The following is a 12,005-nucleotide window of genomic DNA, read 5'->3' as shown; positions in this document are numbered from 1 at the left end:
TGGCAGATGATATCAGCATCCCTGCTAATTAAAAAAAAAAGAGTACCAGTGCTGTGTCCCTACAAGCCCTGGCTTCACTACACCACAGTTTGTAACTCAATGTGGGATGAAAAGGGGGGGGGGAAGAGCACCTCAAATAGGCAAACCAGAAAGGAAGAGAATATTCCAGTGCTGAGTGATAGTAGAAACCTTTAATGTAGCTCTACGCATTTTGGAGTAAAAACTCCATTCTTCAGGAGCTAAACATTCAAACAGAACAGAAGACAACACTATAAAAACAGTGAAAACTTTTTGGTTTAGGTTTTTTTAAATTGAGCCAAACATGGGGTTTTGGCTCAATTTAAAAACAAAAGTGAAAAACCAAGCATTCCCTTCAGGTACTTGCAAAAGCTGGAGTGCTTTTGTGAGCACTTAATGTTCACCGCAAAAACACATTTGTTTCCATCCCTCCTCCAATTGACGGATTACTATTTGGAGCAGAAAGCCTACCTGCAGGTGACCCTGATGCCCCAAGGTCCCCTGCAGAGGGTGGGCTTTCCCCCCATCCCAGCAGTATTTTTTCCCTGGAGCAGACCTTCAAATCATCCCCTATTCAAATTGTTTAAAGCGCCTTCTTGACTGGTTTTCATAGGGGGTGAGTTGAAAGGCTGTTCCTAGGAAAACCGCTGCTGGAGTGTGTGTGCAAAAGCTCACCCATTGCAGGGGACCCTTATACCCCAAGGGTCTCCCTCACAGGGTGTGATACCCCCTATCAGCAGCACTCTTAAGAAAGCCATTTATGCATCCCAGTAAATTAATTACCCCTCTTCCAGCGCCACTTCTGTGATCAATATTTATGCCCTCCCTCCCTCCCTCCCTCCTGCATTTCCCTTAAAACAAAACAAAATAATACCAGGAGATCAGTCACAGATATCTGGGCATCATGTGTAGTTGCACCGTTGGGTTGGTTAAATGGTATTTAAAATGTCACAGTGGAAGTTATCCCTTTCTCCCAGACACTTTCGGTCAATGTCTGCTTTGGATTCCAGCAAAAAAATACTTCACACAGAACTTACCTCCAGGTTCCTTCAAACGTTAGTCTAGTTAGATTGCTTGCCTCTTAAGTCCATGCACCCCAGTCCGTAGCCAGTACTCAATTGCATGCAGGTGCCTTGGGCTCCATTGACTTGTATGTAAACACTTCACCCTCCACAAAGTTTAAAATGAAAATTCCAAGTCTATGTGGAAGCTGGGCAGTGTGTGTGAATCTAACTTTTCTATCTCTGTGAGGTCAGCTGCCCACATAACTGCATCACAGCTCTCAGATTACTGCATTCTAAAAGCAAAGACCATATGATTCAGCCACATTTCTGAGATCTTCACTGTCTACTTCACGAAAGTTAGTCACAATGCATTTCTAGACCTTAATGTCCTTGGGACTCTTTCTCTAGTTGTTATCAAGGCTGAGGAGATGGCTGCTGCTGCTATGACTACAACTCTTTCATCATACCACTAACTTTCTCATGGGTTTTTCTTTCTCTTGTATCCTTGCAGGTTCATCAGTGACCCAGTTGCTTGCCCGTGACTTAGACAATGACCCTCTTGTATTTGGAGTTGTTGGGGAGGAAGCTAGCCGATTCTTTGCAGTGGAAAGCATGACTGGAGTTGTGTGGCTCAGGCAACCATTGGACAGAGAGGTAAAGAGCGCTGCTTAGTACTGAATATCAATCTGTGCCAAGTCTTAAGCCTGCAGCAAGTCTGTATTTGATGACCCAAGTAAATCTTACATGGGGATTCAGCCCAACACCAACACCCATCTCTGGCCGAAGAAAGAAATGGCAAGGAGACTACTCACAGCTACCGAGGAAGCTTCCTTATAATAATAATAAGCTAGCACAGGTCAGGTGATACTCCCTGATCCTTGTTTACTAATATTGATAATGAAACTTGCTAATTTGAGCATCTGGGAGATTGGTTCTTGCTGACTATCTTTGCTGAACCTGACAGCATGGCTGTCAGGATGCCCCTGTTGCCTACTGAATCCTCCAATAGCCAGAATCAACACTCAAAGGGCTGCTTTCCAAGGCTTTAATTCCATTCAGCCTAATGAAGCATACAGATGCTAATTGCCTGAGACTCAGAGGAACTACAAAGGAACAGCCATCTAGAGGTTTCTAAGGATTAGGATGTCAGTTGATCTCCATTTGGGAAAAACATGGCAACTCTCTGAACTTAAGGGGTGGGAGGGGAAGATCTCCCCCTCTCCTGTGGGGCCTCGGGGCGCAGCTGTTGACATCGAGCCAATTGGGCTGAGCGCCGAAGCTTGGCTCCTGAAATCTCTCGCTTGTGCCTGCGCCTCACGTCTAACAGCTCAAGTTGTCCCTCCCTTTCCATGCCTGGGTCACTGTCGCTCTCAGGGATGTGAGCGGGGGGGGGGGGGCCTCCCCCTCCAGCTGCGCCTCTGAAGTCTGAGAGAGTTCTTCCACGAATGGTAGCTTCTCCTCAGAATCAGAGCTGCCTTGGGACTCTGTGGGCTCAGATACAACCCTGACATCATCCCCGCTCCCATGAGGCCCTCCCTTGCTCCCCCCCTGGGGCCCTGGGCTTGTTGGGGTATTGTTGGTGGAAGTGTCTCAGCAGCAAAGGGGCATGCACATGTTCAGTGAGTTCCCAGGAGCATTCGTCTGGGCCATACCCCTTCCAGTGCACCAAGTATTGTAGGCACCCGCGGGAAAGGCATAAGTCCAGGATGTCAGCGACTTCAAACTCCTCCTCCCCCCGCACCAGCACCGGAGGTGTCAGGGAGCACACTGAGTGATGGGGATCGCCAGAGATCAGTGGGGAAAGCAAGGAGTGATGAAAAACAGGATGCACCTTCATGGAGGGCGGAAGAGCCAGGTGAAAAGTGACAGGGTTAATCTGGGCCGTAATCTGGAAAGGACCCATCTGACAGGCTGCGAGCTTCTTTGCAGGAGAGCGAGAGGGGAGGTATCAGGTGGACAACAAAACCCAGTCCCCCAGCTGCAAGGGTGGGCCGGGCTGGTGACGCCGGTCCGCAGTTTCTTTGTATGCGGCTTTCGCTTGTTTGATAGAGTCCCGTAAAAGGTGGTGCACTGAACACAATTCCTCTAAAAACTCATGGGCTGCGGGTACTGAGGCCAGACCAAGCGAGGTGGGGAAAGCCTTGGGATGGTACCCAAAATTGTCAAAGAAGAAAGTTTGGTGGGTTGAGGCATGACATGCATTGTTATAAGCAAATTCTGCCAGAGGCAGCAAGGAAAACCAGTCATCTTGTTGGTAGTTTACATAACAGCATAAGTATTGTTCTAGGGTTGCATTGGTGCATTTGGTCTGACCATCCGTCTGGGGGTGGTGAGCAGAGGAAAGCCTTAGCATCACATTGAGTAGCCCAAGTAACTCCTGCCAGAAATGAGCTATGAATTGGTCTGAAATAAGTCCCTCCGGCCAGTCATGGAGCCGGAAAACATGTGACAAAAAAGAGCTCTGCCATCTCCCTGGCCGTGGGCAGCCCAGAGCATGGGATGAAGTGGGCCATCTTAGAAAATAAATCCACTACCACCAGAATGGTAGTCTTACCTTGTGAGCGAGGTAAGTTGGTGATGAAGTCGAGGGAGAGCAGCTTCCAAGGGCCTGAGGGTGTAGGCAGGGGGTGAAGTAAGCCTGCGGGTTTGCCCAAGGGGCCTTTCGCCTGCTGACAGGTCATGCAGGAGGCGGCATAGGTCTTGACGTTCCAACACACAGGGGCCACCAAAAATCCCGCGTAACTCTGTGTAGGGTCTTGGCAAAGCCAAAATGCCTAGCAGTGGGGGAATCGTGGCACCGATGGAGGACTTTTTCGTGGAGGGGTCTAGAAGGCACATACACCCAGCCTGAATGGTAAAGCAGCCCACCTTGCAGGAAGAAGGGGGTAGACTTGGGGGCGCCAGAGGCTAGCCCCAATTCCTCCACCTTCTCGTGGACAAGAGAATCCCAAGCTTGTTCAGTGTGAAGGAGCTCCTCCCAAGAGCAAAGTACCACTGCAGCCGCCAGACTTTCGGGGGGAAGAATCAGAGCGGGGGAGGGGCTTTCCTCACCCCCTGGCTGGAGGTCCAGCTTATGAGAGAGAGCGTCCGCCTGTTGATTGTCAGCAGCTCTCACGTGGTGGATTTTCAGGTTAAATCAGGAAAAAAACAAAGACCACCTAATCTGCCGCTGATTTAAGGCGTGGGCTGTTTGGACATGTTCCAGGTTGCGATGGTCAGTTCTGACTTCAATGGGGTGTTGCGCCCCCTCCAGAAGATGACATCACATCTCTAAGCTGGACTTAATAGCTAACAGTTCCTTCTCCCAGATGGTATAATTCCGCTCGGACATGTGTAATTTCTTGGAGTGATAGGCTCAGGGTTGCAACTCTCCACCTGCCTGACTTGGATGGAAGAGTACAGCCCCCACCGCGTAGTCAGAGGTGTCTGTTTGCACTACAAAAGGCCTCCTTGGGTCGGGATGTAAAAGGATTGGCTCAGAACTAAAAAGCCTTTTAAAATCTTAGAAAGACTGTTGGGCAGAGGCAGTCCAATTAAAAGGGGATTTTCTGCCCTTAAGGAGATCTGTGAGAGGAGATGTCGGTCTTGCATAGCCGGGCAGGAATTTTCTGTAGAAATTGGCAAAGCCCAGGAAACATTGTAAGTCCTTCTTTGTGGATGGAGCCTGCCACGAAAGGATGGCTTGGACCTTTGCAGGATCCATCTTGACGCCATCTGCTGAAATAATGTAACCGAGATAGTCCAGGGATGTCAAGTCAAATGCACATTTCTCCAGCTTGACAAAAGACGGTGTTCTCGGAGGCGCTGTAAGACGGCCGTGACATGAAGTCAGTGGGCGTAGGCATCAGAAGAGAATATAAGCAAATCATCGAGATAAACAATGAGAAAAGTGTCCAAGTAGTCCCAGAAGATGGCATTTATAAAATGCGAAAACATGGGGGGGGGGGCACGCGAGCCCCAAAGGCATAACTAAGTATTTATACGCTCCATACCGGGTTCCAAAACAGGTCTTCCACTCATCCCCCTCCCAGATGCAAATCAGATTGTAGGTGCCATGCAGGTCCAATTTGGTGAAAATTTTGGCTTGCCCCAGATGCTCAAGCATCTCATGGATCGGGGGAGGGGGTATTTGTCAGAGATAGTAATGGCGTTGAGGTTTCTATAGTCATACACTGGACGGAGTTCCCCCATCTTTTTTTTAAACAAACATTGTAGGAGCACAGGCAGGGGAGGTGGAGGGATGAATGAAACCGCACCAGAAGTTTGTGTCCAAAAACTCCTGCAGAGCTCGAAGTTCTGGCTCTGACATCGAATACAGCTGGCCTGCCGGGATGGTAGCTCCCGGGATCAGGTTAATGGCGCAATCAAAGGGATGGTGCGGGGGGAGCTGGTCGGCCTCCTTCTTGTCGAAGACATTCCGGAAAACTGCATACTTCTCTGGGAGGATCACGGGAGCAGAAAGACTTCTTGGGGAAGATGAGGAGGGGGTGGAAAGGGTTAAGGCCTGGACTGGGACCAACCCTACGTTTGGGAAGCAATGCTGTAGGCAGTAGGGAGATGAGAATGTCACTTGATGAAGTGCCCAAGAAATCTGAGGATTGTGCTTAGAGAGCCAGGATACGCCCAGCACAATTGGGTATTGGGGCAGGTGAAATTGAATCTGCTCGACATGGCCCTGGGAGTGCAGAGTGACTGGAGTCGTAATCCAAGTAACTGCTCCCAAAGAGAGAGGACAGGACATCCGTCGATAGTCTCCACTTTCAAAGGGTAGGAAGGAACAAAGCAGGAATGCTGTGTTGCCGAGCAAACGCTTTATCCATGAAACTGGTAGTAGCCCCAGAGTCCACCAGCGCTAGAACCTCTTCCTCACCCCACTGGGAAGACTGGAGGTGCACAGGAAGCAGCAGATGGGAGGGTGGGGGGGAGCCAGAGGAAGGAGTGGGCCCCCGCACTGGAAAACCCCAACAGGCTTGGGGGGTGGCCTAGTCAGGCTTGGGGGCCAGGAGGTGGAGGAGGGGGTGGGGCCATCGGTCGGGAATGACAGGATCTGGCAAAGTGCCCCTGCTTTCCATACCTAAAGCACCAACACTCTGCATGCCGCCGTTCCAGTTCTTCCAGCAATAGTGTAGCTCGGTTAGCTCCCAGCTGCATCGGGGTCTCCTCTGCCCCCACCGCAGGGGTGGGGGGGAGGGGGCAGCAGCCACGGGGGAATGGGAAGAGGGAAATCCCAGCCACTGGCGCTCCACCTGGTTTGCCGGTGCCCCTCCAGCCGACTGTCGATCTGCAGACAGGACTGGATGAGCTGCTCCATTGTTGGCAGGCGGGGCGCACGCCAGCTCATCCAAGATCTCGTCATTCAAAACATCTAAAAATTGGGCCACCGGAGTGGCATCATTCCATTGTAAATCCTGCATCAGCAAGCGAAAAGCAGTCGCATAGCTGGAAACTGAGTCCTTGCCCTGCTTGAGGCAGCGAATATCCCGAGTCGCTGTCTCCGTGCAAAGGGGGGCACCAAAAAATCCCGCCATTGCCATCATGAAACCTTGATAGTACCCCATCAGGGGGTCATTAGTGAGGAGAAGCACCGCAGCCCATTTAGCCGCCATGCCTGAAAGCAGGTTAATGATAAACCCCACATGAACCTGATCTGTCTGGAAATCCTCTGGCTGGAGGCGCATATATAGCTCTGATTGGGCGTGGAAAATTCAAAAAAGTCCCTTCTCACCCACAAACCTCTGCAGCAATGCCACTGGGCACTTTCACCAGGGGGGGATGGGGGGCAGAGGGGGTTGAGCGGCAGCTTGCAAGGCTTGTACAGCAGTCATCAATTGGTTGACCTGATCATGAAGAGCCTGGTTCTCCTGCGTCAAAGTGTTCAAAACCTGCTCCATGGCGCTGTCCCAGAGGCAGTGGGAGAAAAGAAAAGGACGGAGATCAAGCTGTCAGGATGCCCCTGTTGCCTAGGGATGTACAAATCCCTTACCTGGCTCCGCACAGGGGCATCCACAATGGGGGGGAGGCGCTCTGTCCCTTCCCCTGGGATCCTCCTTGGCCGGCTCCGCCCCGCGGCGACTCCACGGAGCCACCAGCCGGGGCCGGCCGTAGCTGGAGTTCTGGCCATGGCCAGGCTGCTGAGGCTGCAAATGGCGGCCGTCATAGCAGCCACCATTTGCGTCCTTGCAAGCAGCTGTGATAGGCTACGTAAGTATTTACGTAGCCTATCACAGCAAAGAGCAGGGACGCAAATGGCGGCCGCTACGCCATTTGCGCCCCTGCTGTTTGCTGTGATAAGCTACGTAAGTATTTATGTAGCCTATCACGGTAAAGGCAGCCACGCAAATGGCGGCCACTACACCATTTGCGTGGCTGCCTTTACCGTGATAGGCTACGTAAATACTTACGCAGCCTATCACGGCAAAGAGCAGGGGCACAAATGGCATAGCGGCTGCCATTTGCATCCCTGCTCTTTGCCATGATAGGCTACGTAAATACTTACATAGCCTATCATAGCTGCAAGGCTGCAAATGGTGGCCGGAGCAGCCCGGCCATGGCCAGCCAGGAGACCAGCTGCTGCCGCTGCCGCCAGAGCCGCCGCATCTGTCCCAGGTAAGTTCCGTCCCAGGGGATTCTGTGGGGTGGCAGGGGGCGGGAGGCTGTTCCGCCATGGATTCCAGGGGAATCACTGGAATCCCTGGCGGAATTCTCTGACATCCCTACTGTTGCCTACTGAATCCTCCAATAGCCAGAATCAACACTCAGAGAAAAGGGCTGCTTTCCAAGGCTTTAATTCCATTCAACCTGATGAAGCATACAGATGCTAATTGCCTGAGTCTGAGAGGAACTACAAAGGAACAGCCATCTAGAGGTTTCTAAGGATTAGGACATTAGTTGATCTCCGTTTGGGAAAAACGCGGCAACTCTCTGAACTTAAGTGGTGGGAGGGGAAGATCTTCCCCTCTCCCGTGGGGCCTTGGGGCGCAGCTGTTGACGTCGAGCCAATCAGGCTGAGCACCGAAGCTCGGCTCCTGCAATCTCTTGCTTGTGCCTGCGCCTCACGTCTAACAGCTCAAGTTGTCCCTCCCTTTCCATGCCTGAGTCACTGTCGCTCTCAGGGATGTGAGTGGGGGGGGGACTCCCCCTCCAGCTACACCTCTGAAGTCTGAGAGAGTTCTTCTTCCACGAATGGTAGCTTCTCAGAATCAGAGCTGCCTTGGGACTCTATGGGCTCAGATACAACCCTGACAATGACTTCATTTAGCTCAAAGAGTTGCTTTTGTCAACCCACTTGCCTCCTTTTGTCTATATTGTATTGTGTTCACGGGAGGTGAAGTCTCTGACACTGATTGTTGGGATAACTTCAAATGTTTTGTTGTTCAGGGCAACAAAGTCTGCAGAACAGCTTTTGTGAGGGAAAGGGAAATCATCCATTTGGCTGATACTGAAACATTGTGCAAGGGATTACTGAGGACTTTGTAGAGGCTTTGGGATGTAGACAATACCAGCTCCAGGCTTTTGATGGCCCTTGGGCAAGACACCCTAAATAGGCCCCTTCATCAGTTAGTCTACCTTCCCCCAGCCATTGATACTAGCTGCTGTTTCTCTTTCTCACCATTGCTTGCTTGACAGGCAGACAGCTAGTGAACAAGCAAGCAGTGGCATCTAGTGCTCCTCATTCTACCCCACACCATTGTCTGCACACCATTGTCTGGGCCAGAATAAGACGCAGGTGAACAAGCAGGTTGCAATGGTGAGGAGAGTGATTCCAGGGGGCTCTTGTCAGTGGGACCCTGCTGGGGGGTAGGCCCTTGGCAGGTGCCCAGCGATGCCTGCCTTTGATGCCAGCTCTGGATGTAGATCTGGAAGGGCACAGAGTGCGCAGTGGAACTGGGAAAGAAGAAACTAAAGGCAGAGTGGGAAGCAGGGAATTGAGGCAAAAAGACCTGATGAGACAGGAGATTCTGAGGCAGTTTCACAGTATGAAACAAATTAGTAGCTTGGAGTTTCTGTGATTACTCATGTTCACAAAAATTCATTGTACCTATTTGGACTGTAAAGTTGCATTCTATGTTGGAGGTAGGCAATCTGGTGCCCTCCAGATGTTTTGGACTACAGCTCCGATAATCCCTGACCATTGGCCATACTGGCTGGGGTTGATAGGAGTTGTAGCCCAAAACTTCTGTTGTGTGTGTTCCGATAAATAAATAATTTTCTTTGGCTAAAGTATTCTGGTCTGGATAGATTCTAACCAATATATCCTACCTCTGTTATTGCCTTGATCTCGTCAGCAAAGGTATTGAACAGGTATGCTTTAAGTCTTTAAGTGGGTTGGGTGGACAGTGATTGGGAGCTGACAGTCAACTTGATACTTTAGGATATGACGATTAACATATCTTGAGGTGCTAGAGATATTGGCCTGGTTTGGATGATTATTTGAGGCCATGGTTTTAAGAAGCCGTTGAATAAGCATGAAGATCCTGGCTTGTATTAAGCCGGCATTACCCATTACACCCAGTCTAAGGAACTCTGGCTTAATGCCTGTTAAGAAAGTAGGAAAATAAGCCAGAGTTCCCCAGTTTGGATGTAATGGGGAACTCTGGCTTAATACAAGCCAGGATCATCATGCCAAAGCATGAAGGATGGTGAGAGGAGTGCTTGGCCCCAACGATCAAATGATCATCCAAACTGGGCCACTATTTATTAATGTGAATACCCTTCAAGTATTGAAAAGAATTGATAAGACCTGCCATGAAGGAGTCTGTTTAATTCACAATCATTTGCTTATAAATTTTATAGTGGTTATATTTATAAATCAGACAGACAAACAGAAGAAATGGTAAGGAAGATGCAACTGTGTTATTTTGATGACTAGGACATCAAAGTATGTAAACAGAGAAGACAGAGGTCAAAGTAACATAGAATCTAACAGTGCATTAATACAAAGTGGGAATACATCATAGGAATAAAAAGAACAAATTAAGATGCAATCCTATGCATGTTTAGTCAGAAAAAGTCCTACAGCTCCCAGCATTCCCCAGCCCGCCACACTTTTCTTTCTAAATATGCATAGGAGTACGCCTTAAGTTGCATGTTATCACATTCAGTAGCCTGGGGTGATCAAGCAGGTGAGCTCTTAGGATTGCTCTCTAAGGGTGCAGTCTTATGCATGTTTAGACAGAAAAATGTCCTACCTGGCTGGAGGGATGCTGGGAATTATAGGACTTTTTTCTGACTAAACAAGCATAGGTTTGTGCACTTAAAGATGAACTGAAAGCTGGGGAAAGGGAGGTAAGGACTCAACCTAAGAGAAGGAAAGCAGGAAAAGGGACTTATAAAATGCATAAGGATTATACTGAGAAGAAGGAGTTGGATAGTTTGAGAGAGATATAACAGACTGGACAAATTGAAGGGATGCATAATACATTTTAAATGCATTAAAGAAGAAATGCAGAAAGGAAAGGTTGAAGAATGGAATATGCTGTAGCATAGATATGAGTCTGGAGTCTACCTTGTCTGTCTGACTAATCTGTATCCTAGCCTGTCATTTTCATGTTCCCAGAACATTGTCCCTTTAGGTATCTTTCACCATTTTCCCCCTTCTCTTGTTGCACTGGATAAAGGAGAGTGGATGCATGGGGTGGGGCTGGTGGTGATAATGGAAGGAATGACAGAGTGTCTTCCTGAATTATGTCTCCTTTATCCTGGGCAGACTGGCTGCAGGCACTGCCCTGAGGCAGGAGCTAAATCCTGTGCAGGTCCTTCTCAGATTGCATTAGCTGAGCATTCATGGAAGGAAAACACATGTTATAAACTATCATGGGACCCCCCTCCAGAATAAACAGTTGTTATGGCAAAAGAGAGGGGAAACTGCAGGTCTAGGAGTAAAGCCTCAAGTCCTGACCAACACAAAGCCTGCCCCTTTTAGAAATCTAGCAATTCACCAGAAAGTACAGTGATTCCACACTCCTATTCTGTACATTCCTTATACTTGAGCTATTGGAATGGTCCCACACTTCGTGAGACATTGTCATTATATCTGAATTGAGCCAGACCATGGTTTGTTCTTAAAAGAATAAGCTGTGGGCTTGTACACAAACCTCCTTTCCTCTCCTCTTCATTCACATGCAGAAGTAGGAAATTAGAAGCTTCAGTTTCTCATTCATATCAAATCATAGTTTGCTGTTTTGCCTGAATGTGGCAACACTGATGCGAAGCAGAAGCTTCTAATTTCCTCCCTTTGCACGCGATAGAGGGGGAAACGGGAAGAGGGAGAATGCAAGCTTGAGGGTCATATGGCCTGTTCTCATAACAACAAATCATGGGTTGTCGTCATATGAATTCAGCCATTGAATAAATTGAGGTGTACTAGGCCAAATTGGTGGAATTGAGGAAATGCCAGTAAACCTTCAGGTCCACATCATTTTTTCAATGGAACATTGAGTAAATGGGGCACTTTGATATTTGTATATATTTTCCTTCATTAATTTTCAAGCTTTTTTGCACTATGTCAGAGAGTTCTTGACCCATGGGCATCTTCTTGAGGGCTTTACATCCCATCAATTGTTCAAGAAATTACTATGTAATTTGAAGTATTGTTGAGATATAAGCCCTTAATCTAAAGTTGGCTAACATGTATGTATTTATATACCCTTCGGGGGTTATTTTTTCCTCTTATGTTGGTTATATTCTGTATAATGTTGGTTGCATTCTGAATTATGCTCTGTTGGAACACTGGAAGAAAACTATGTTCTGTAGTTAGCCTGTGGCAACAACTGTTGATTTCTCTTCTTCACACGCAAACTGTCCTCAACATGTGTGCTCCTCTGGGTCCTGCCCCCGCCCCCAGCTTTTAATGCAAACACACACACGCATACACACAAATGAAAGATCTTGGAAAGAGCCTGTACCAGTTAAGGAAGCTGAAAAGCTCTTATCCACACACTCTCTAGTTTTCATAGGTCTCTCACCCTGTCTTTAGAATGTTGT

At 48.7% G+C, this 12,005-nt stretch overlaps 1 protein-coding gene across 1 annotated transcript in view; it reads left to right on the top strand.

Annotated features, from left to right (window-relative positions):
* Positions 1–12,005, top strand: part of CDH23 (cadherin related 23) — a 512,093-nt gene that overhangs the window by 138,463 nt on the left and 361,625 nt on the right. The window contains exon 4 of the mRNA XM_084845647.1: positions 1,534–1,676. Coding sequence (XP_084701773.1) covers positions 1,534–1,676 — 143 coding nt within the window. The remainder of the gene's footprint in view (positions 1–1,533; positions 1,677–12,005) is intronic.

This window comes from Heloderma suspectum, chromosome 3 (genome assembly GCF_057233095.1).
Source record: "Heloderma suspectum isolate Gila_16-S chromosome 3, 16-S_ref, whole genome shotgun sequence".
NCBI lineage: Eukaryota > Metazoa > Chordata > Lepidosauria > Squamata > Helodermatidae > Heloderma > Heloderma suspectum.
The sequence above is the reverse complement of the archived record's forward strand: the minus strand, read 5'-3'. Positions and strand labels throughout refer to the sequence as shown.